The sequence below is a fragment of the Cheilinus undulatus genome, linkage group 18 (assembly GCF_018320785.1).
Source record: "Cheilinus undulatus linkage group 18, ASM1832078v1, whole genome shotgun sequence".
Taxonomy (NCBI): Eukaryota; Metazoa; Chordata; class Actinopteri; order Labriformes; family Labridae; genus Cheilinus; species Cheilinus undulatus.
The window spans coordinates 16,852,663-16,877,818 of NC_054882.1; the positions used below are offsets into that span (position 1 = coordinate 16,852,663).

At 40.5% G+C, this 25,156-nt stretch overlaps 1 protein-coding gene across 1 annotated transcript in view; it reads left to right on the forward strand.

Moving 5' to 3' along the window:
• Window positions 1-610: 610 nt before the first annotated feature.
• Window positions 611-25,156, forward strand: part of atr (ATR serine/threonine kinase) — a 28,148-nt gene continuing 3,602 nt past the window's right edge. Inside the window, exons 1-42 of the mRNA XM_041812812.1 lie at window positions 611-782; window positions 953-1,044; window positions 2,586-2,738; window positions 2,887-3,785; window positions 3,891-4,021; window positions 4,362-4,532; window positions 4,674-4,837; window positions 5,008-5,160; window positions 5,284-5,482; window positions 7,206-7,462; window positions 7,573-7,769; window positions 8,384-8,484; window positions 9,069-9,240; window positions 9,526-9,681; window positions 9,806-10,000; window positions 11,719-11,814; window positions 11,926-12,015; window positions 12,554-12,649; window positions 12,812-12,942; window positions 14,199-14,342; window positions 15,274-15,367; window positions 15,466-15,591; window positions 15,928-16,134; window positions 17,021-17,134; window positions 17,219-17,334; window positions 17,501-17,621; window positions 17,721-17,858; window positions 17,935-18,103; window positions 18,291-18,457; window positions 18,746-18,910; window positions 19,189-19,280; window positions 19,558-19,649; window positions 19,739-19,916; window positions 20,006-20,191; window positions 20,440-20,599; window positions 20,685-20,864; window positions 21,089-21,231; window positions 21,524-21,621; window positions 22,451-22,680; window positions 22,916-23,050; window positions 23,227-23,427; window positions 23,587-23,730. Coding sequence (XP_041668746.1) covers window positions 730-782; window positions 953-1,044; window positions 2,586-2,738; window positions 2,887-3,785; window positions 3,891-4,021; window positions 4,362-4,532; window positions 4,674-4,837; window positions 5,008-5,160; window positions 5,284-5,482; window positions 7,206-7,462; window positions 7,573-7,769; window positions 8,384-8,484; window positions 9,069-9,240; window positions 9,526-9,681; window positions 9,806-10,000; window positions 11,719-11,814; window positions 11,926-12,015; window positions 12,554-12,649; window positions 12,812-12,942; window positions 14,199-14,342; window positions 15,274-15,367; window positions 15,466-15,591; window positions 15,928-16,134; window positions 17,021-17,134; window positions 17,219-17,334; window positions 17,501-17,621; window positions 17,721-17,858; window positions 17,935-18,103; window positions 18,291-18,457; window positions 18,746-18,910; window positions 19,189-19,280; window positions 19,558-19,649; window positions 19,739-19,916; window positions 20,006-20,191; window positions 20,440-20,599; window positions 20,685-20,864; window positions 21,089-21,231; window positions 21,524-21,621; window positions 22,451-22,680; window positions 22,916-23,050; window positions 23,227-23,427; window positions 23,587-23,730 — 6,906 coding nt within the window. The 5' untranslated portion in view covers window positions 611-729. The remainder of the gene's footprint in view (window positions 783-952; window positions 1,045-2,585; window positions 2,739-2,886; window positions 3,786-3,890; window positions 4,022-4,361; window positions 4,533-4,673; window positions 4,838-5,007; window positions 5,161-5,283; window positions 5,483-7,205; window positions 7,463-7,572; window positions 7,770-8,383; window positions 8,485-9,068; window positions 9,241-9,525; window positions 9,682-9,805; window positions 10,001-11,718; window positions 11,815-11,925; window positions 12,016-12,553; window positions 12,650-12,811; window positions 12,943-14,198; window positions 14,343-15,273; window positions 15,368-15,465; window positions 15,592-15,927; window positions 16,135-17,020; window positions 17,135-17,218; window positions 17,335-17,500; window positions 17,622-17,720; window positions 17,859-17,934; window positions 18,104-18,290; window positions 18,458-18,745; window positions 18,911-19,188; window positions 19,281-19,557; window positions 19,650-19,738; window positions 19,917-20,005; window positions 20,192-20,439; window positions 20,600-20,684; window positions 20,865-21,088; window positions 21,232-21,523; window positions 21,622-22,450; window positions 22,681-22,915; window positions 23,051-23,226; window positions 23,428-23,586; window positions 23,731-25,156) is intronic.

Here is a 25,156-nt window from a genome sequence, read left to right on the forward strand (position 1 = left end):
AAAATGTGTCAGTATCAAAATTGAATGCTCAGAGCATCCAATTCAATATGATCTAATATTTTTCATAAAAAAGTAAAATGTTACAGTTTCAAGATCTGATATGTTGTTTATGTTCTGTTGCAAGCAGAATATGAGTTTATGAAATGCAACAATCATTGCATTTTGTTTTTGTTTACATTTTACACAGCGTCCCAACTTTTATGGAATTTGAGTTGTACTTCTAAAAGAAACCTTTACTAAAACCTTACTTAACCTACAGTACCAGGGTTAAACTTAAACATGCTTTAAGGATTACACACCATGGGAAAAGATGGGGATAACAGTACTGCAGTCTTTTCACTACGTGCAGTGTGTTTTGCACAACAATGGCAGCCTTTGTGTGACGTTCTTTTAATGTTAGTATTTAATGTGTTTCTGTGTACGTCACACATATAAAAGAAATTATACTTAATTTAGTCAGCATGTCTTCTTGTGTAGTGTTCCTTGTAGGGTATTTGGACCATTTTAACCCGCGGGAGCAGTTTGTATTTCGAGTATTTCTCCGTAGGTATTCTGACCCTCGCTACTTGCCGTACAAAAACAAATACGTCATTTTGGAGCGAAAGTTTTCGAAGCGTCTGACAGGATGGACGCGACATGTAGGACTTTAGCTGTCGAAATAGCGTGAATTATTATATTTAAGACTTACATACGCTCTTCGTATATCGCTACAGGGAACTACAGTAAAAAATGGAGGGACTAGAGATGTCTGCGATGATACCGGCTCTCCAGGAGCTAGCTAGGTGAGATGCTAAAGTTGGAGAAGCTAAGTTTGTAGCAATATTTCAGACCCTGAAACTGTTTAGGCTTCTGCTGAACCTTGTCCTCGTATTCAGAACCACACTGTTAAGTCAGATAACCCTTCATTTTATAATGAAATCATAATAAATGCTAAATATGTCGGTATTTACAGTGCCAGCGCTGCTGAGTACGAGCAGGCGGTGCAGAAACCTCGACAGATCCTGTGTCAGTTCATTGACAGGATCCTGACCGATGTGGATGTCAGTAAGTCAGAATAACACATACAGGAGGAGGATGAACTGCCAGGAATTTCGTTTCTACTGTTTAATATTATATAGGTGCATCTCAGAAAATTAGAAAGCCATGTAAGCGTTCATTTGCATCCCATCATTTACTTCATAAAGTTAAACTTCCGTATATTCTAAATTCATCTCATACAAAGTGAAACATTGCAAGATTTTTGTTTTAATCTTGATTACGGCTTACAGCTCACAAAAAGAAATAAATCCCTTATCTCAAAACATTAGAATATTGTGGAAAAGTCCCATTTGCAAAGTTTCATGAGCCTTCATTCTCCGGTTCAGTTTACACAACCACAATCACGGGGAAGACTGCTGGTTTTACTCTTGTCAAAAAGAGTCTTGTCATTGACACCTTTTACAAGGAGGGCAAGCCACACAAGGTCATTGCTGAAAGGGCAGGCTGTTCTCAGAGGCTGTATCAAAGGATACTCATGGACTGGAAGGGAAAAAGGTGCAGTAAGAAAACTTAAGGGAGCTTCACAATGAGTGGACTGAGACTGGAGTCATTGGATTAAGTGCCACCACACAGACAGGTCCAGGAAATGGAGTAGAAGTGTTGTGTTCCAAGTATCAAACCAATTCTGAACCACAGATAACATCAGAATCGTCTCACTTGGGTTAAGGAGAAAAATAACTGGTCGGGTGCTCAGTGGTCCAAACTCCTATTTTCAGATTAAAATTGAATCATGAATTTCATTTGGAAATCAAGGTTCTTGTGTCTGTGATGTTTGAGGTGCCATATCGTCTGCTGATGTTGGTCCACTGGTCTTTATCAAGTCCAGAGTCAACACTGTCAGCCATCAAACAGGTGATTTTAGAGCACAAAATGCTTCCTTGTGATGAGAAATTTATGGAGATACTGATTTCCGTTTCACCTGCACACAGTGAAGCCAAAACTACCAGAAACTCGTTTGCTGACTATAGTATTACCGTGTTTGATTGGCCAGCCGACTGGTCTGACCTGAACGCCGTAGAGAGTCTCTGAGGAAATGTCAAGAGGAAGATAAGAGACACCAGACTCAACAATCCAGATGAACTGAAGGCTGCTATCAGGGCAACCTGGGCTTCATAACACCCCGGCAGTGCCACAGACTGGCTCCATGCCTTGTCACATGGATGCACTAATTTGTGCAAAAGGAGCTCCAACCAATTACTGAGTGCATAAATTATCTAAATTTTCCAGAAGATCAACATTACGTTATTATAAATCCCATTTTTGCACTGATGTTGTGTGATAGTCTAATCTTTGAGATAGTGTTTTTTTGATTTTTGAAAGCCGTAATCATCATGATTAAAAAAAAAGCTCTCTTTGTATGGGATGAATGTAGAATATAAGGAAGTTTAACTTTATGAAGTAAATAAGAATTTTTTTAATTCTATTTTTAGATGCATTTGTACATGTCTATAACATTTCTAAGACTTTCACAACACTCAAAGACTTTTCAGATTGATCTTAAAACTCAGTTTGGATGTTTTCTTGTAAAATTGTCTGTCCTTCCCCAGTTGCTCTTGGGCTAAATAAGAAGTCGAGTTCAGAGCCGGCTTGTGTGATGCTTCTGGATTTTGTGCAGCATATTATCAAATCCTCCTCTCTGATGTTTGCTAATCCTTCCTGCCAGCCTGCCGAGTACCCCGACACGACACAGAGCTGCACTGGTACGTGTTGGTGCTCAAAAGCTGCAATATCATGATAAATATTTATATGATTGAAATAAAACTCTGCTCCTGTGTGTTTCTGTATTTTGTGCTTTTCTTTCTATTTCCATGTCTGATGTCCCTTCATCTATTTCCCCTCTTAATCCAGACTTTAGTAAGTGGGTGGCGGTGCGTTTGCTTCGTGTGGCAGCAGCTCCAGACTGTGACGTCATCCACAGGCGGGTGTCTGCGGTGCTGTGCTCTTTACTCCACACTCTGAGGGCCAGGGCGCCCTTCATCTCAAGCATCCTCACCCAGGAGTTCATTATCTTAGCCCAGGACCTCAGTGACATCCTGTACAATCATATCACAACACTGCCTGGAACTGGGAACACTTTGCATGGTCACCCACAGAACCAATGGCCGCTTACACTTGAGTGCTTCACTGTCTCACCTGGTCATGGCTCTTCGTACCTCACCTCATCTCCTCTCAGTCTCTCCTCTCCGGCAGCCCTGGAGTCGCTAACTGCAGTGACAATCGGCGTCTTAACCGACTCCCTGAGAGGAGTCGTCTCCTGTCGTGACCTCAGTGCTGCATGGGAGATGGCCTGCTCCTTCCTTGCTAATGGTAACATCAGGCTGAGGAGGCTCTCCATGGTGATGCTGAGACGATTGGTGGAGCTGGGAGGGTTTCCTGAGATCCAGGGCCACGAGTTCTTCTCAGCCTACCTTCATTTGCTAGAAATGCACACCTTCACTTATACAGCAAACATGGATGAGAAAAGTGCTTATGAAGGAGAGCTGCTTCTCCTGACACGCTGCATATTCCAGTCCTCTCACTCACACTTTGAGCCCATACATCTCTCACAGACGTTTGAATGTGTTTGCACTCTTGGAGGATCTGGCGTCAAGTTGGGGACAGAGGTTACAGAATCCCTCTGTTTGCTGTTCAGCTTCTTGCTATCTGTTGCTTTTGTTTATGAAAGTGCTGCATCGCTAAGAAGGCAGAAGGTCACAGAGGTCTGCAGGGCGCTGGTACACACTGTGGGATCACAAAATCAAGCTGAAGTACGCGCTTTTTTTGTCTTTCATGTTAAAGACCTTTGACTGTTGAAGTGCTTTCTAATCCCTCATCCTTTTTATGGTATCATATGTTCTGCTTGTGGTTCCCAGTGTGCTAAAGGGTTTCTCCAAGCTGCCCTGAAGGCTGAGACTGCTTTGGTGATGCAGAAGTCAGAAGATGGAGAGACTGCTGCCAAGAAACCCTGCAAATCTACAACCAAAAGCCAAAAAACAAAAGCAGAGTGAGTTCATATGCATTTAAAACTGTGTGTTGATACACTATGTGTCATATAAAAGGGAGGTGGATGCTTGCTCAGTTATTTTAGATATGCAGAGTGAAAGATAGGAAAATTCAGGTGTAGAGTATCTGAGGTTAGGGGTTATGAGTATTCCAGATAACTGTGCAAAAGATGGGGGTGTCTTTCCTTTTTTTGTGTAGATTAAAGTGTTTTTTGCAGTATTTCCTTTATAGTCATTTAAATTTATTTTATTAGGTTGTAGTTTTCTGTAATTTTTGGAGGTAAAATTCCATCATAAATCAAATAATCAGTGTTTTACAGTCATGCATCTTTGTGTCTGTAGTGAGGTGGACATGCGTGTTTGCAGTGAAGTTTGGGCTGCAGCAAACAGTCGTCTGGAGGATCTGGTGACCATGTTAAACTCTGAAGGACCTGAAACCACACAGACTCTCCCTGCCCTGGAGGGTGTGAGTCTTATCCTGCACCTGGCTGCCTGCTGCTTCTCTCCCACCAGGTGAAACACTGACATTTACATATTATGCCAATTTAGTTATAATTCTCTCACATGCCATCCCTGAAAATTACTTTCTTTGCTTAGTTTCACTTATCTTGGTTGGTTGTGTACCCTGTCTTTCTTTTTCATCCTTTCTGGCAGCCCCTCTCCTCTCCTTTGGGTGTCCACTGAGACTCTAGGCAGGGTGCTGAAGAGCTGTCAGTCAGTATTACAGGGAGGCGGTCAACCTGACTCAAATCAGAACTACTTTAATTCTGCTGTCCAGACTACTGTAGGGGTCTTAGACTCAATCCTCTACCTGACAAGTAAGAATAAAAATACTCACAAAAATGCTCAATAATTCTGCTATTTCTGTACTTATTTTATTATGTTACTATCTGCTTAACAGCTGCTAATGTTGTTCCAGCTAACCAACCAAAAAGCACATCAGCAGTATGTCGATAACCGCCTATTTCATCACTGTGCGTTTTATCAGTCAATAGCCAGAGTGAGGAAGGACTCCAGCCGCAAGTTTGTGCGCTCCTCTGTCTTCCCTGGGTGTGCGAGAACAAGAGCATCTCAGCCTATAGGAGTTCTGGTTTCCCCTCCTGGCTGCCTACTTTAGCTGATCGGCTCAGTTTCTGTTACTGTGAGTCCCTGTGGCTGCCATCTTTGTGTTAATGTAGACCTACCTAATTTAAATAACCATTTTTGCAATAATCAACATCCAAGCTTTAGTTTAATGTCTGATTTGTGTGTCTTTGTCTTTCAGCACCTGAGCTCAAGGCAGACTGTGTGTCTGTGGTGGCTCTGCTGCCTCGTGGTGTGTGCGACACTTGGCGTGTTTGTGTCTTTTCCAAGTCGTTAGAGAGTCCAGAGGAAGTGGTGAGAGCAGCGGCAGTCAGAGCCTTTCCTCTTCTGCTGCACCACCTGGGAAACTCTTACCACAAACTCATCGGCACCACTTTGCTGTAAGCACATTCTGCATGTAATGTATGCATAAGGGATATCTGAATGTGACTAACAACATTCAAACTGTGCTGTAACATTTTGGGAGCATTTTATATTTTTCAGTTAACCAGATTTTGTGATGTCTCTTTGTAAAGCTGTCATGCAATTTATCAAGCATCACAGAATCAACACTATGACATTTCCACTGGTTACATATCATACCTTATTGTTCCGTATCTTACTGTATTGCATCCCATCGTATGGTATCCTATCGCACTGCATCATTTCATATCCTGTCATATTGTAATGTATACAATGTTATTTAGTATAGTATCAGCATATTATATTGCATCTGTTATTACACTGCATTGTATAGTATTTTGCTGTGTTGTATCGTGCCATTGTATCCTGTTGTATAATATTGTAATGCCATATTTTTCTGTATCATACCATATCATTACGCATTATAACATGTTTTATATTTAATTAATGTATCCTGTCATGTCGTATCCTATTTCATCCCATCGCATCGCATCCTATCGCAGCATTATGCAACAAATCTTATAGCAAAATGCTTATCGCACTGTATCTTATCAAAACATATATTTCAACTAATCGTATCTCAACTTAACGCATCTTAACATATCAAATCTTAACATATCGTATCATAATGTATCAAATCGTTACAATGTACAATGTACAATCGTTTCGCAAAGTATCTCACGCAGTTTGTCATATCGCCGCCTATCATTTTGCCACATATATGACAATTTAGCGTATCCCAGTGTAGCATATCACAACGTAGCCTGTCGCAATGTAGCCTGTCGCAATGTAGAGCGTCGCAACGTAGCGTGTTGCAGTGTAGGGCATTGCAACGTAGCGCGTCGCAATGTTGCATGGCGAAATGTAGCGTGGCACAACGTTGGGTGCTGCAATGTAGCTTGTCTCAACGTTGAGTGTTGCAACATATTGCAGCATATCACAACATATATAAAAATGTATCGAACTGCAGTATATCATTTTGCAATGTGTCCTATTGCAAGTAGTGTCTCACAATGTAGCAAACTGAATGTAGTGCATTGCAGCATAGCAAATCGCAACGTATCTTATCTCAACGTACCGTATCACAACATATCATCATAGTATGTATCTTTACGTAACGTATCTCAAAGTATGTGATGCAATATATTGTACTGCAACATACCGTATCACAATATATTATATTATGTATCTTTACGTAATGTATCTCAAAGTATGTGATGCAATGTATTGTATTGCAACATAGTGTATCGCAACGTAGTGTATCGCAACTTAGTGTATCGCAGTGTTCCGTTTTGCCACATATATAACAATGTAGCATATCACAATGTAGCATATCACAATGTAGCGTATCACAATGTGGCGTGTTGCAATGTATCATTATGTATCATTACATATCGTAACGTAACATGACGTATTGTACTGCATTGTATTGCATTGTATCTTTACAAATTGTAATGTCTCGTCTGCTTATCACTGTTTTACATCCCATCATGCTGCATTTTATCATAACACACCACATCATACTGTATTTTTGTTGTGTTGCAGTGCATCCCATCATATTGTGATGTATCGTATGTTGTATTACCCTGACATTTCCACCCCTAATAACCAGTCTGCATTCATGAAAATTTATCCTTTTCTTCTCATTTAAACTCAACCATTTGGTCCTTATGATCCTGGTGTCCATGTGGTCCCTTGCAGTGCTTGCCTGGCGGACAGCTCGGAGCTGGTAAAGAAGGAGCTCGCCAGGATCATTGGTCAGCTGAGCTGCATCCAGTCAGAGCTCTCCCAGCTTAGTGTCTCTCATACAGACTCGGCTCACCGCCCTGAAATCTTGTGCAAACAACTTACACTTGTAACAGAGCATGCTGGGAGCTCTTCTCCATCTCTCAAAGCGAGTGTTGTGAAGCCCTTCCTCCCTCTGCTAAGACAGCAAGCTCCAAGTGGTGTCAAACAAGGTGGGTTGTGGTTTTTGTTTTAATACTTTTAACATTTACTTGAGTGTGATTTAAATAATTTATAAGTACATTTTTGTGTTATTTTTACTTAAGCATTTCTTTTTTCTCAGCTTTCCTTGAGGCTCTACCTCACCTCTGCCAGCATGTGAATCTTGTCAGTGGAGACAGTGACTCACAAGCAGTTCTTAATGCTCTGATTGGTCTCATGGAGGACTCGGATTCAGGAATTCGGAAATGCTTCAGCCAGTCGGTGCGCTTTCTGTTAACAGAGACCAGCAAGAACTCTGAGCAGAGCTCTCTTAATGAGGTGAGTGGTAAGACTACAAAATCGGTTATGTACAAAAACCCCTCAAACATATCGCTTTTATTTTACACATGTACAACCACAATTCCAAAAATGTGGGGGTGCTGCTGCCCAGACCTTTTACCAAGAGAACCAATTAAAAAAACACTTTGAGCATCATAAAACCAAAAATTCAAGCAAAGACGATCAAAGGATGTTGAGCAACTAGAATCCTGCAAAACTGCAGCAACTGGTCTCCTCATTTCCCAGATGTTTACAAAGGAGGGGATGCTACAGTTGTAAACATGGCCTTGTATCTACTTTGTAGATGTGTGTAGAGATGTGTTGCTTCCATCGAATTCAAAATGAGCTAAAAAAATTTTACGACATGGTAAAATGTCAGTTTCAACATCTGATGTTTCTTATGTGTTATTATTAAGTCTGGGCTTATGAGGTTTGAAAATCACTGCATTCTGTTTTTATCATATTTAACACAGTGCTCCAACAATTTTGGAATTGGCGTTCTACATTTTTTTTTTGACCAAGCAGAATTCTATATGACATGCAGCTTTAATGCTAGTCTTTGAAGAGGAAATCATGCATATTAATGAGTCTTTCTTTTTTTTTTGTAAATCAAGCTCCTGGTTGCTCGTCTCAAAGAAGCGTTCAACACCGCTAAACGCAACCGTGATGATGACCTGCGCAACACTCTCATCCTCACCACTGGAGAGATCGGCAGGTACACTAAGCATTTTATTTATTTATTTGTTTGTTTATTTGTGTGTCCCACTGATAAAAGAAACATTGCGTTTAGATAAAATATAAAAGCCTGTGTGTCAGTTAGGTACAGTCTGTTATCTACTTTTGCGACAACCACACCAGGGAGACAAACAAAGCAAAACCACCAAGATGTCACAGGACACACGTAAAATTACATACATCTATTTAAAGAAGAAAAATATTTTATAATAGAATGAAATGTTAGGACATAAAAGATGAAGGAAAGGGTTGTTGTCCCTCATCTTCATTGCATCTTGGATCTAGGACATACTTCTGTTTTTTATAAAACCCCTGTTTGTTTTAGTATTCTTTCCTTCTACAGAATGTATCACTTATTGTCTTTTTATTTGAGGGTAGTACAATGGGATTGCACATCCCCTTTGGCTTGCTAACACTTGGGACTCCCCATGAGAAGCTGCTAAACGTTGCTGAGGTTGATTATGAGATCACCAACTGCCAGTGTGACGCAGTATAAAAAAATTGTGGATGGCTGGATGAACAGATAGATGTTAAAAACTGTCTTTTTCTGTCCTCTTTTGTCAGAGCGTCTCAGGGAAGTCTGGTGTCCTTCTCTCTGCTGCGGCTGCTCCACTGTCTGCTGTCCAAGTCGTCCCAGGTGTCTGTAGCTGCATACACTCAGATCAGAGCTCTGGCTACTGCCAAAGGTCTAAAACTGCAGACCCTCTTCAGCCAGTACAAGAACCCTATATGCCAGGTATAAAACCTGAAGCTTTCAGCTGGTGTGCCTCTGCTTTTTATCTGAGATTGAGATTCTTTAAGCATACTATTTGAAATTAAGTGTTCAGCAGGACCATCTGCAACTCTTTGAATAGGCGAGAAATAATTTAAGAGATGTACTAAAGATTCAGCACCAACAGTAGTTGTATGAGTTCTTAAATATTTTCTATCATAGTTGTATTGGATTGCATTGACAGAGATAAGATTTTATGTATTAGAATTAAGAAAAAGTTATTTGAATTACTTTTTATCGTGCTTTTAGTTCCTGGTGGAGTCGCTACATTCTCGCCATGCGTCGGCTCTGCGAAGCACACCAGATCAGGGCAGTGAGTCAGCCAATCAGAGGGAGCTGGCTCTGGACATTCTGGCTCAGATCGCACACGCCTTTGATTTCCCAGACCTCCATCGCTTCCTCACTGTACGCCAAACACAAAACTACATTCAAACACAACAAGAGTACTGTAGACATAAAGTTAAATGTTAATAATGTTTTTGTTTATGTAGGTTTCTGTTTTTCATTTAATGAATACTTTTATATGCAGAGGACTCTTCAAGTTCTCCTGCCCTACCTGGCGGCCAAAGCGAGCTCCACTGGCTCCGCCCTCATCCGTACTCTGGCCAATGAGCTGAAGGCAAACAGGAGAGAGATCCTGATCAACAACTTCAAGTACATTTTTAGTCATCTGGTCTGTTCCTGCACAAAGGAGGAGCTGGAGAGGGCTTTCCACTACCTGCAGGTAAAAGTCTCATTTATCTACCTGCAGTAGTTAAGATGTTTGGCTTTGATCAGTGTGTGCACATGATTTTCTACTTAGAGCTGCTGAATTTTTCATTGATTTAACTTTTTGTTTTTATTTCCTGTTTTTTGTCATATGTGTGAAACTTATCATGCCACTGTCTTAGCCAGGACTCCCTTTTAAAAGAGTTTTTTGTATCTCAATGGGAATATTCCTCTTTAAATAAAGGTTAAATAAATAAATAAATGAAAGTCCCTGATCATGAGAGAAACACTGTTCTTGACAATAAAAAACAACTGTTAATTGCTGGTAATAGAACACAAGAGAGGACAGATTTTACACTAAAATTACTCCAAATTCACCCAATATCTAGTGTTATTTGAAGCACCAGGGAAAGAATAACCATTAACACAGAGTTTAAATCAAAGATAAGAATCAGCAGGCCTCGAGTCCCAGCTGTTTGGCAAAGCTTTTAAAAATTATAAAGATAATTATCCATATCACAGGGTTCTGGTAGGTGTTTGTGTCTTTAAATGTTCAAATTTGAAAATTAAAAAATAAGGCATTTAAAGTCTTGAGGCGTCTTTGACAGGTTTAGTTTTTTTCTTGTCTTGTATTCGATTAAATTCAAAACCTTGGTGTCAGAATTTGCTTTGTGTCAGTTTTAATGTAAAACAATGATAGATAAAGAACGATGCAAAATGCTTCAAATTATTATTTTCTTAATATTTTTTATGTAAGATTTATTTACAGCTAACCATTTCTTTTCTTGTGTAGAAATTCTGTTAAAATTTGCGATTGTTTCCTCATACCTCTGCTGATTTTTCCCCTTATGTTGGCATTATGTACTACCTTAAAGACCCTGTAAAGTGAAATCCAAAATTTGTGTCGTAACACACTAGATATGTTGGAATACAGCTGCTGTTAACATGCGAAAACACTGTAACAGCATGTGACTGAATTTTGGATTTAGACCATTTTTTCACCTATTTACTGGCTGGCTTTAATGTGGGCGGGGCAGATATTTTAGTTGATGCTGTCACCAGCCCACAATGGGGAATGACCCCATCCCCCCAACGCTACAATATAAAATCACAGAGCAGTTCATCTCAGTACAGTCTGTTGTTAGCAAAGTTACCAGCCAACTGCCCGCTGTTTTGTTCATAATGAGGTATATTTGCCAAATCTATAAGCCATATGGATCGTTGAAGCATCATAAAACAGAGATTTAAACCAGAAAAATTTACTTTGTCTCTTCTCTGGCACAGAGCCAGGCAGCTGCGCTCTGATCATTAATTCAACGTAAGGTCAAGGGGCATGCTTATAGCCTGAGTGCTTTCCTACATCCAGGTTGTAGAATTTTTTTTTATCAATTTTTAGAGGATTGTTTTTCTCCTGAGTGGGCGTGGCTTCAGCTCATTCAACAGACACGCCCACCATCCTGGAGAGGATTTTACCACCTCATTTTTCATTATTTTGTAGCTTAATTTCTTATACTTAGAGATGTTTTTCAGGACTGAAATTTGACCTGCTGGTTCATATCACACTGGCCTGTCATACAACAAACGTAAATACAGTTTATTATCTTTTTACAGGGTGTTTAAGTGGTTTTTATTAAGTCTTTAATACTTGCAGAGTATTGGAGGTACCCTGTTAAAGTTGATCTTCCAAAATAAATATTTTATTTAATATATGTTTTGTTTGCGATGTTCTTTAAGAGTGAGACAGAGATCGAGCTGGGCTCTCTGCTTAGGCAGGACTTCCAGGGTCTCCACAACGAGCTGCTGCTTCGCCTCGGAGAACACTACCAACAGGTCCACATGCACACCAACATGAATTGTATCAGAATATAGCCAATTTCTGAACCAAATGCATCTGTTATTTCACTCCTTGTTTGTTTACATGTGTTTTGTATTGCTGTGAAGGTGTTCAACGGTCTTGCAATCTTGGCCTCCTTTGCATCCAATGACGACCCGTACCAGGGTCCAAGAGACATCACCACCCCAGAGCGCATGGTGTGTTTAAATTTAAAATTAAGTCTCAGTTTATTCTTGTGTTTGAATATAAAGGCAGACTGGTATTTTTTCTTTAATTTTTGAAACTTAATATTTCACTTTCACCCCACATGATGCAAAATTTAAAAGACACATTAATGTAAATTAATCCCAAAATCCTAAAATCAATCCTTCAAAACCTTTTTTTGACAGTTCAAGAAAAGCATTTTTTTGTCTTTATAGACTTGTATATTTACTGCCCTAGTAGTTAACTTCCATCTGCATCATCAGTTTCCCTCCCTAAAGACACATATAAATGAAAGTTTAAATTAAAAAACAATAAACCTACGGATTTGATTTAAACATGTTTTGATATCTTCCGTTTTCATCAGAATTAATCTCTCCTTCAATTATTATTTCTGTTCTGTACTCTATTTAAAGCAGTCATTTTTATATATATATTTCTTCTCAGCACATTTTATTTATACATCATGACATTCCCTTCTGTTTTACTGAATCCACATTTTTTTCTCTCATCCTCCTTCAATCTCTGCAACAGGCCGACTACCTGCAGCCGAAGCTTTTGGGAATTCTTGCCTTCTTCAACATGCAGCTGCTCAGCTCCAGTGCGGGAGAGAAGGACCGCAAGAAGCTGGTGGGATTCACACAAAAACAATCATCATTAACTGATATTAAAACTAAAACTGTTTAGTTTCCACAGAGTTTTTTTTTTTTTTAGTTCAGAAAAACTCAAAAGCCCTGATAAACGTGATTCTGCTCGGCTTGTTAAATGTCCAACTGTGGTTTTTCTGTACAGGCCTTGACGAGTGTGATGGCTCTTATACGTCTGATGGGCTCCAAACACATCAGCTCTGTGAGAGTGAAGATGATGACGACGCTCCGCACGGGTCTTCGATACAGAGAGGATTTCCCTCTTCTCTGCTGCCAGTCAGTACACACACCTTTATAATACTCCAAAACATAAATCAGTACTGCGTACCAGTGACCCCAAACACTCAATGATCTGTTCTAAAGAGTCCCTACAACATATTCATGCTGATTTATGTTGCCTTTGCTCTACACTTTGCAGCAAAAGAAAGTTAGTTTCATGTTAATGTGAAGGAAATCCCTTTACTCACAATGTTTATCCTTTGCCCTTGTGGGACTAATGAAAGAGTATCTTATCTTAGGTACTTTTATTTATAGTATGAAGGGATTCTCAATAACTCAAAGACATTAAATTCCAAGACATGCGTGAGACCATTTGCTATTTGAACATTCATTTTAAGATGTGTTTATTATCTGTAGTCAATGAATTGTCGACTGTAGACAAAATCTGACCAATCAGATTTGAGTATGTGAATCCTTACTCGGGGATGATCCTAGCACTGACTTTTGCTACTGTAATCTAGAACTTTTAACATTTAAAACTTTTTTCTGCGGTTCACAATTGGTGGGTAGGGACCCAAAAATGGGCCTCAAAGTTGTTTCTAGTGGATCACTAATGTTTGCCAGGACAAAAATGTGACAAAGAGTCCATGATGTACGGAAGCCCTAAGTGAACATACATAAAAATGTGGACTTTTCCCACATAACAAAGCTGGTCTTGCCGAAATAATAAGGAAATTCCTTGGAAAATTACTATAATTCTATGGTATGTTGGGAAGATAGAGTAAGATCAAATGTATGCAAGCATGTCCTTCTGTAATGATGTGCTTTTTAAACCTGTTTGTTTGTCCTGTCTCTTATTTCAGCAATGCTTTGTTTTCCATTTAGGACCCAATTGCAACATTTTTCTATATATAGATATGAGTGGTGGAACATTTGTGCAAGTTTGGGCCACAATTTCTCATAAGGGGTTGATGGTGGGTCCTGGTGCCTGACCAGTTGAAAACCACTGACTTTTTTAATGTATACTTTACAGCTCACTCCTGAAACACAACAAAAATCAAGTAGATATTGTTAGAAATAGCCCACTAGTAGGCAAATATTGCTATCTAACTAACCGTCCTACTAGTTTCCTTCTTCCACTAACTATAACTTATACCTGTTCAATCTTAAAGGAGTAGCTATTTTGGCATGTACCTGTATTTACATCTACATTGACCAGCAGAGCAGGAAGAAAAAAATAGATTTGATCAAACATGTGCCATTAGCCCCACTGTTGTCTCTTATTCTCTCTTAACTGCTCTCTCTTTTGACAGGACGTGGGAGTGTTTTGTGAGGAGCGTGGAGCCGGCACACTTGGGCCCTCTGCTGAGTCATGTTATTGTTGCACTGCTCCCATTGATTCCAATTCAGCCCAAAGAAACAGCTGCTATAATCCGCTTCTTGATACTGGACAACAGGTAAGCCAAGGCAGTAACCTTTGGTGTTGAAACTAATGTGAGGGATGCTTTCTGGAGGATTCTTGAAGTCTGCGGAAGCTGAGTTGCTTGTCAACCTGATGTCTGCCCTCTGCTTTGAAGTGCGGAGGCTCCACCTCTGACTTCTTCCCAGTTGATTCTGGGTTGAGGCAGGATTGCATCTTAGCTCCTGCCCTTTTCAGCTTAAGTAACTTTCATCTTAGGTTAGGTTAGGTGGTGATAGCATTTCCAACATGGAGGAACACCATCATTAGGCTTCAGAAAGTGTCTACAAAACCAGTGCTGATGTCACTGAGACTATGTCCATGGCTTTTACAGTTTATGGTTGTACCCTCCTCTCCTCCGCATTGTTCTTTTTGTGTATTTCTTAAATAATTGCCCCAATAAATACAAAAACTTCTTCAAATTATTTTTTAACATAGTGTAACAAAAAATAAGAGATGCACCATATCAGTTTTTTTTCCCCAATCTCCAGTATGCAGATATTTACAAAATAATTTTATCTGATATGAATATCAATTTTTTGATGTTATTTAGATCTAAAACTTTGGATGTTAAAACATACTTAATATTTGAGGATAAACAAATGAACACATTTTCAGTGATTCAAACAGACTTTAAAGTGTATGAATGATGATGAATATAGACAAAGACTTCAGCTGGCATAGGTTTGTTGGACCAGTCTAAAATTCCAATATTTGTGCATATGATCAATTGTTACAGCTGATATCATCTGATTTTTATCACCAAAATATTAGCAGAAATTTTAATATCTGTCGATATCAATGATTAACTTTATAAGCTAATATCTGCTGATACGATTACCGTACCCATAATATCATGCAGCCCTACAAAAAAAAATCATTCCTACCAAATCCCAGGCTTGCATTCTAACTCTTTTAGTTTCCCACAGGGAAGAAGTCAAAGACTACCTCCATGAGATTTACTTCCTGCCTGACCACCCTGAACTGAAGGACATCCACACTGTGCTGCAGAATTATAAAAAGGTCAGTGCTGAGGATGACAGTATGGGTTGATGATGAAGTAAAAAGGGGGTTGGTGTTGTGTTTTATAAGATGTAATGATAATATGACATGCCTTACAGCTGACAGCCAGCAGCAGTGACCTTGCTGCAGCACTGCAGCTCTCCATGAGGGCAGTTCAGCATGAAAATGTGGATGTCAGGATTCATGCCCTGACGAGCCTCAGAGACATGATGCACAGCAAACAGGTACAAGCACAATATGTCAGACGACTTCCTTTACAGGAGGACTTCACGCTCCCTGTTTGCAAGTTTGGATCCAATTTCCTGAAGAAAATCAATAAAAGAAGCTGGTACACTCAGCTCTTTTTCCAATGACAACATGAGTATTGATTTCCTCAGCTTGACTGAACATTTAACATACTGTAGAAGATACACAAGTTGTGGCTTCCTGTAATTACCTTTAGGATATTGTGAAGTTTATCATGTTTTTACCCATACTGCTTCAGCCCACTAATGTGAAAAAAATCCCTCATTCTTCCAGACAGAAACTGTCAAGTGTTTGTTTTGTGTTGTGGACTGCAGGAGTGGCTGCTGCGACAGGTTTGTGCCAGTGAGGCAGTGGAGCCGGTCATCTCCAGCCTGGTGTCCGTCCTGCTGAAGGGCTGCCAGGACTCGTCCCCTGAGGCCAGGCTGCTCTGTGGGGAGTGTCTTGGGGAGCTGGGTGCAGTGGATCCTGGACGTCTGGACTTGTCACATACACACACCCACGGGGACCGCAACACCTTTGTGGTACGTGAAACAAGTGCAAAACTACAGCACTTTGTACAAGGTGCAGTTTTAAGTTCAAACATATCGTAATGATTAGTTAAAATTCTGTTTTAAAATAGGTAGGTTTTTATGCCTGTGTGTAGCCGTCCAGTCAGACTGATTATGAAGAATTGGAAGTGGGATAAGCTCATAAATATCAGCAACTCTCCTTCCAGCTCTTCTGTACCAAGGTGTCCCTCACGGTCCTATGTTTAAGTAGACATATTGGCTACCAAACAATGTAGACTACTCTTTCTCCATCACTCCACATTCACAACCCTGGAGGTATTTTTGACATTTCAGTCCGCCTTCCTCCATCTCAGAAACATAACTTGTCTTAGCCCAACTCTCTCTTTCTCTGCTGCTGAAACTCTAAACCATGTATTTATCACAACCATACATGATTCATCACCCAAAGTCCTCACTAAACTCCAGCACATCCAGAACTCTGCTGCTCATGCACTCCCACAACCACATCATCCTAGCCCTTTAAAATCTCTACTTGCTCTCAGTTCCACAACACTTTCATTTTAAAGTGCCTACAAAGCCCTCTATAACCGGGCCTGTTCCTCTCCCACACTCCTTCCTGCTGTCTGTCCTCTGATGCCAGCCCCCTTTATTCATCACTCAGGACTGAATCTGGGGTGACAGGGCCTCTCCATTGCTGCCTGCTCCTTCTATAAAACTCTCCCCTGACACATCAGAGGCTGTACTGCCTGCCAAGATTAAACCCTACCTTTTTTAGAGCTGTGCTTCATTGCTAGTGCTGCTGTTTAGCATTAATCTAGTGAATATAAGCATACTTGAAGAAATAAACACATGCCAACCATCTTTTAGGTGAATCCTCAAATGTGAATTCTCTCAACAGAGTGGTGTTGATGATCCAAACTTCGCCTATGACCTTCTAACTGAACTCACCAGAACGTTTCTGGCTTATGCTGATGATGTGAGGGCGCAAGACTCTGCTGCTTATGCAATTCAGGTGAAACTCAGACACTTTTTCACTTCAATTTGTTCCTTTTTTGGCTCTTTTTGTTGGTTTACATTCATGTATTTTACCCTGCAGGAGCTGCTGTCTATCTTTGAGTGTCGCGAGGGTAGAACAGACTCCCAAGGGCGGCGCCTTTGGAGGAGATTCCCAGAGCAGATCCAGGAAATACTTGAACCACACCTCAACAGCAGGTATTTGAGCCAAACACACAGGCTGAAAAACAGGAGACCACTTGTTTGTCTGCTCATGTTGTGATTCTACTTCTGTTTACTCTCTGTCCTACATTATGTCCCTCTTAAATGTCACTAATTCCTCTCCTGTGCTCCCTCTTTTCTCACTCTTTCTCTCAATCTTCAGGTATAAGAGCAGTCAGAAGGAGGTTAACTGGTCTAAGCTGAAGAAACCAGTGTACTTAAGCAAGAGAGGCAGCAAATTCTCTGATTGGTCAGCCACGTGGGCAGGGTATCTTATCAGTAAGGTAAGTATATTTTTTTATAAGGTGTCCAAAAATCAGAAAATGTAACCAGTTATGTCTTTATGTCAACATTGTTTCTAATAGTGGTTTTGTGTGCTCTAGGTGAGAAATGAGTTGGCCAGCAGAGTGTTTACCTGCTGTAGTTTCATCATCAAACACGACTACAAGGTGACGATCTACCTGCTGCCTCATATTCTGCTCTACATGCTGCTGGGCTGCACACCAGCAGAGCAGCAGGAGGTAAACAAACATCTGAATCAGAACAGCTAAAAGTACAGTTAGAATATGAATGATTAATAACTGTGCCTCCTGCTAGGTAACAGAGGAGATGCTGGCTGTGCTGACAGAGGGTGACGGACCAGGAGGGGGGCATAGTCAGGAGACGGCCTCCAGCCTGTCACAGCTCAGCATCCAGACTGTGTTCAGCATGCTGTCTCACCTTACACAATGGAGCCGGCACATCCTCTACTCCAGACCCAAACACGGTCAGTGTCATGTTTTAACTTAAATCTGACCGTAAAACATTCTTCCTGTTGAGATGAAAACCTTGCATGTTATTCGTTGATATCTGGGACCTTAAGATATGCTTTTAACATGTTTTATAATTCCTTTTTATCAGCCTGCATGGTAAACTGCTACTCAATATTACAAATCAAATATGTGCTTTTGCAGAAAGTGGAGATTACCAGCGTGTGGTGGCCTTTCTGAAGGGTATTCCTCAGGATGTTCTGGCTAAAGCCTCTCTACGATCCAAAGCGTACACCCGTGCTCTCATGCACTTTGAGTCTTACATCTTAGAAAACAAAGAGGATGTCCAGGACCATCTTACATTCCTGCAGGTCAGAGGAAAGTGCAAGCAAAATATGTTTATAAATGGAGGGATAACAGTGATTTAATAACAATGATCAGTGTTTTTAAGAAGAAAAGGTTGAAATAATTATTCAGAGGATTTTTTTTGGTCTAAAGAAGTCTGAGCAGAGTCAGGACTAGGTTTAATGGAATTACAGCTGTTTTAAAAGATTGTACTACAAAAAAGGGTAGTTGCTTTAGAAAAGTCACAAGTTACTTACAAAGTGATGGTGCATGATTTATGGCAGCTTTCTTAGCTGTTTGTTTTATTAATACAGACGCTTTACGCTGCGATGCATGAGCCTGATGGAGTAAGGGGCGTCAACGCTCTGAGGAGAGAGGAGCCTTCGCTACGTGAACAGATTCTGGAGCATGAGAGCATCGGCCTTCTACGAGATGCAACTGCATGCTACGACAGAGCGATACAGCTGGAATCAGACCAGGTGCATATACAGTCACGCGCGCACATCCTGTACATCAGGAGCTGAACCATGTGAAGTGTTATGCTGCAGTGCTCTCTCTTAAACTCACAAAAACGGGAAAAAAACAAATACCAAACATAAGTCAGTTTGCATCCCAAATTCTAGTTGGACAGTGCCATGTTTAGAGCTTTGATATTTTTTTCTGTCGGTCTTTGCTTTGTGTAGATTTTTAATTAGCATTATGCAAATAATTGAAACTGTGTCTTGCATGATACCTTTTGTGATTCCTCCATCAACAGATTGGTCACTATCATGGGGTGATGACCTCCATGCTTGGCCTGGGACAGCTGTCAACAGTCATCACTCAGGTCAATGGAGTGCTGGCTAACAAGTAAGACACACATAAGCTGTTTTCGAATGTGCACTCCTGAATATTTCAGGAAGATTTCAGGACAGCCTAACTGCTAACTCTCTCAAAAGCTGCTCTTTAACTTTCAATAAATCCACTTAAACTGTTAGTAGTAAATTTATACATTTCTGTATTTATTTGGTTTAAATTTGATGGTTTCATAACTAATGTTCTTTTGTTTTTTTTTTACACTTTCAATGCACCTGTGAGTCAGCCAAGGGCAATTGAATGTATCTACTGTGCATCTGTTAACCTTTAGACCCCAGTGGAAGTCGGAACTGAACACGTACAGAGTGGAGGCGGCCTGGAAGCTCGGAAAATGGGACCTTCTAGAAGATTATTTGAGCTCAGGTTATTATCAGATGCATTGTTTGGTAGCAAATATGCCTACTTAAAAAAAGAGAGAAATTACAAACAATGGACTGCAATTGTATCAACAGATAGCCAGTCCAGTAGCTGGGGTGTTCGGCTCGGCCAATTGTTACTCTCAGCTAAGAAGCAGGACACTGAAACTTTCTACAAGAAGCTGAAGGTGGTGAGGAAGGAGCAGGTCGTCCCTCTTTCTGCAGCCAGTTATGAGTGTGGGACCTACCAGAGAGGATACGAGTACATCGTCAGGTGTGTCACCTAACATGTTGTTCTTGTTTTCATGTTAGGTGACACAGCAATGATTTCTAGATCTTAAAGCTGTTTTCTTTCTTGGCTAGGCTCCATATGCTCAGTGAGCTGGAGCACACATTTACAGAGCTGCAGGAACAGAGAGAACGCTCTGCCCCCAGCCTCAGTCAGCTGCCTTCTCATTGGTCAGACCGGCTGGAGATGACCCAGAATTCCTTCAGGGCCAAAGAGCCAGTCCTTGCTCTGCGACGTTCACTGCTCAGCCTGGGAGCACAGTAAGGATGGAGTAGAGACTGGGAGACTGGTCAGGGTTGAGAGAAAGCTTAATAGAGCAAAGAACAGAGATTAATAAGAGAAAAAATGAATTTAAACAAGTGTGGCATCAGACTGTAACATGACAAAACTGAAAACAGTTAAGGGGGTCTGAATACTTTATGAATTCACTGCATACAAAAAAAATCAGTGTAACTGATATGGTCAAACACAGCCACAGAACAGATCTCTGCTTACGCTTTCTCTGCAGGTCTTTGAGCACTGAGCTGGTCGGCGAATGCTGGCTGCAGAGTGCTCGTGTGGCCAGAAAGGCGGGACACCATCAGACTGCCTTCAACGCACTCCTGAATGCAGAGAACACTAATCTAGCTGAGCTGGTCACCGAAAAAGCCAAGTGGCTGTGGTCCAAGGTAACCTGTAAAAGTGTTTAAACGTGTGGATACAAACTGTGACAAAAGTAATCATTAAAGATTTCCCATATTACTTTGCCATCAGGGTGATGTGCACCAGGCCCTGATAGTCCTGCAAAAGGGCGTAGCTCAGTGTTTCCCTGATGATCAGCCACTCACGGACCCTCGCAGTCTGCAGATCAAAGGCAAAGCAATGCTGCTGGTGGGGCGCTTCATGGAGGAGACGGCCAACTTTGAGTCCAACGCCATCATGAAGGCATACAAGGTGAGGAGCAATAAACCACGGCAAAGGCTGTGATGAGGCAGCGTCGTGGACTTTACATTATTAGAGTTGTTACATTATTACATTACATTATACATTATTAGTTATGTCTGATGGGTCTTTTAATGACCAGGCAATTCTCCAGGGACAAAACATGTTAAAAGCAACCACTTATTACACTGAATATTATTTACAGCCCTGTCCTACGTTTGTGTCATATGTGTTAGGATGTGACCAACCTTCTGCCTGAGTGGGAAGATGGGAACTTCTACTTAGCCAAGTACTACGACAAAGTGATGCCAATGGTTACGGATAACAAGCTGGAGAAACAGGGGAACCTCATCCGATACATTGTCATGTACTTTGGGAAGTAAGTTGTTAATCTCAGTGTAGAGTCCCTGTTATTTAGTCTAAGATCAACACGTCAACAGCAGTATTATTAACCCACTTAGTTCTTTTTCATCTTGTGATTCATTGTGTTGTGGTTTTGCTGTTTTAATAATCTAAATGTTATAAATTTTTCCACTTTTAGCTCTGTTAAGCACTTTGACTTACTCTGTGTATGTGTGAAACGTATTTAAGTAAATTTGCCTTGTCTTTCCTAACTGTCACCTACTTCTATCTCTGTATTTATGGTTAAATTTTGCCTGTTTTCTCTCCAGAGCTTTGCAGTTTGGAAACCAGTACATCTACCAAGCCATGCCTCGCATGCTCTCTCTCTGGTTGGATTTTGGAGCCAAAGTGTGTGAGTGTGAAAAAGGTGGGTGGCCAGAAATGACTAGAAATTGTAAAATAAAACCACACAGGGCAGTGAAATGTAAAGATAAGATGACATATTCTATTTTGACCCCACTGGGGGAGAGTTAGTTGTCTTGGACGGAGGTAATGAAGTGATAACAGTGATAAGCTGTGCACTTTCATTCATGAGAAGATAAAGATGTGTAGCATTGTTATATAATAAGTGAATATACTGCCAAGTAAGCATTAGACATGTAAAATATCAAAGATTTTATTGCACACTATGGACTTGGCTTTTATGAGAGTTTATGTAAGCATGCATGCATACAGCATAGATTTGCATTATCATGCACACTAGAGCTGCATGATATATCGCAATTTTATTATTATTGCAGTATGAGCTTTTGCAGCAGAGATTGCAGAAGTATGACTTTACTGCGACAAATTGGAATAAATATTTTACGCAAACAAGCAATGTTTCTTCCACAGCATGCTTGCATTTTACTCAGTCATGCCACTGTCTTGCAGTAAAATCAAACCAAAACTTGCTAAGCTATTGTCCTTCAAATTCTAAACACTCAAATTTAGTGGAAATAATAACCTTGATTTATTTTGGATTCAGGAGAAACAAGCTATAAACAAGGCGAATAAAGATACCTTAGTATTAGTTTATTTACACTAAATATCATTATGGTAAAACTGAAAACAGTTTTTGCACATCATATTCCCCCCTATACTGCTGGGGCCCTGAGCGGCTTTTAGCAGAAGACTGCAAAAAGAGCCATCTATTTATTTCCTCTTTTTAAGCTGCAGAAAATGTGTAAACACATTGATTGATATTTCTAAAACAGCTGGGAGAGCAGACAGACAGATGCGACAGGAGCTGGGGAAAATCAACACTCAGGTGAGCGAGCACTGTGCTAACCTGGCGCCGTACCAGTTCCTGACCGCCTTCTCCCAGCTCATCTCCAGAGTGTGTCATTCTAGCGACGAGGTCTTCACTGTCCTCATGAACATCGTGGCCAAAGTGTTTCTAGCCTATCCCCAACAGGCCATGTGGCTAATGACAGCTGTCTCCAAGGTAGGAGTCTGCATACTTGTTCTTCCTAACCTGATAAGTAAAAAGGTCCTTATGTGATGAATCATTGGAGTTTATCTTTATAGAGCATGATCAAGAACAAATAGAGCATGTTTACTGGCATCATATTCATAAAACAAGTGTAAATAATGTTCAGTTGTGCTTTCAGGCTCTTTTTTTGTATTTGTAGTGTTTATAACACTCATAACTGTGAGTTATATCATCATAACTCTTTCAGTCTTCCTACCCTACGCGCATGAATCGCTGTAATCAGATCCTTAAGAAAGCCATCAGCCTTAAACCGTCCCTGGAGAAATTCATTGGAGACGCAAACAGACTGACTGACAAGCTGCTGGAGCTCTGCAACAAGCCGGTACACAAACACATAATCATTAATGACAAACTCTGCTGATTTCATATTCATGGAGTCTTTTTGGCTCACTTTCTTTCAATTCTTAAGCTTTAAATATTTTTTTTTTCAAGTTAAGATGACATTCCTATCATAATTGTCCACATGGATTAATTCATGTTTTTATGAGTGTCTTTCAGGTGGATGGGAACAGCACCACCCTCAGCATGAGCGTTCACTTCAAGCTGCTCAAACGTCTGGTGGAGGAGCCAACCTTCAGCCAGATCCTGATCCCACTACAATCAGTCCTCATCCCTACACTGCCCTCTACTGGTGGGGCAAACACACAGCATGACGCCTTCCCTGGTCACTGGGCGTACCTGGATGGCTTTGAAGACAGTGTAAGAGAGTAATAGAGGGTGTTATTTTACTGGCAGGAAGGTTTTCTGTTTTTACAAGCCAAAGTTATAAAGATGTTTTTAGAAAGGAAAAATGATGGGATTGTAAAAAAATCATCTTTACATTCCTATAAAACCTGCCCTGTGTCTCTGGTTATGTAGGTGGAGATCTTGGCTTCCTTACAGAAGCCCAAGAAGATAAGTCTGAGGGGGTCAGATGGTCGGAGCTACACCATGATGTGTAAACCGAAAGATGACCTGAGAAAGGACTGCAGACTTATGGAGTTCAACTGCCTCATCAACAAGGTGTGTCCCATCCGAACATTAAATGCCAATTAATTTTAGTAACAATCAAAAGCAGTTTTGACAACTCATATTGGGCTGCACTGGTAGAATTTAAGATGTTATAATATGTTCCTTTTGTGAGCAATACCACATTTTATTTTCAAACCGCAAATCTTTACAAATGATCATTGTCTCTAATACTAACAGAAAAAAGAAACCAAAGTTATTTTATTAGTACTCTTTTCATTAGATAATTATCATGGGGCAGCAGTAGTTCAGTCTGCAAGGATGTAAGGGATCTGGAGGGTTGTCAGACCAAGTCTGGGAATTGCAGCTCAGGGATGTCCAAACTTTTTCCATTAAGAGCCACATAGAGACAGTTAAAAGGATGGTAGGGCCAATGCCACATAACACTGACAGGGTGAAAAGCCAATCATTTCAAGGTCACATATTTAATCCTTTTAAGCCAAGTTTATATTGCTCTCAGAGGTCCCCAAAACATGCCTGTTAAGTTTGTTGCTGAAACACTCCAGTAATTGATTTTTGCATGTCTAAAAAACCCCCCTCTGTTTCAGCCCCGCTCAGAACGAGCTGTTTCTGTGTCTGTGGCTTTAAATGTTAATGAGCTGTCTGACTCCACCCCTCTCAGAAAAGTGGCTGTCCCGATTCTCAGCTGAGAGGGGGATAAGGAGAGGAGGGCGGAACTTTCTTCCATGTGGGGAGGGCCAACCAAACCTGGGGGTGGTGCTAACTCCCCACATGACATCATGAGGGGAAAATCTGTGAACGGCTTGTTTAAGCACACATTTTCTGAAAGGTGGAGAAAGGAAGGGGGGATTGATCTAGTTGATCATTTACAGTGTTATCTCAATTTACAGAATAGACATAATAGTACAATCTTACGCTGTAACTAAGAAATACAATAAAATCAAGCACAAGCTTTATGCTCAGATGTGAGCCATATTTAATTTTTTATTTTAAATTTTGCTGCAGACAAGTAAAAAATGGGCCCCATTTGGCACATGAGCCATAGTTTTTACCTTTTTCAAGTTAATACAGGACATTAGCTTGCATAGTTTTAAAGCCTCTGCACACTGAGTCCATTTTGTCTGAAATTGCTGCTTTTTTGAAAAAAGAAATGTGATCTTAATGTGATCATGCTGTCAAAAGTTTGGTCTAAAATCATTTTTTGGAACAGGTTCCGATTTTTTTGTGCATCAGTCCAGGTCATTTAAATGGATGTTCGACTATTCAGAGCAGTGGCTGCAGCTCTGTTTCTCTTTCTCCATCATACTGAAACTTTGCTTTAGACACCATCTTTGCCAATGTATCACACCGCTATAACCCATGGAACGTAATAGTCAAAGGCCAAAATCTGTATTTGTTATGATGCACAAGCTACATAAAGGTCTTACATCAGGAGTGGATGGACTCTGTTTTCTTTTTC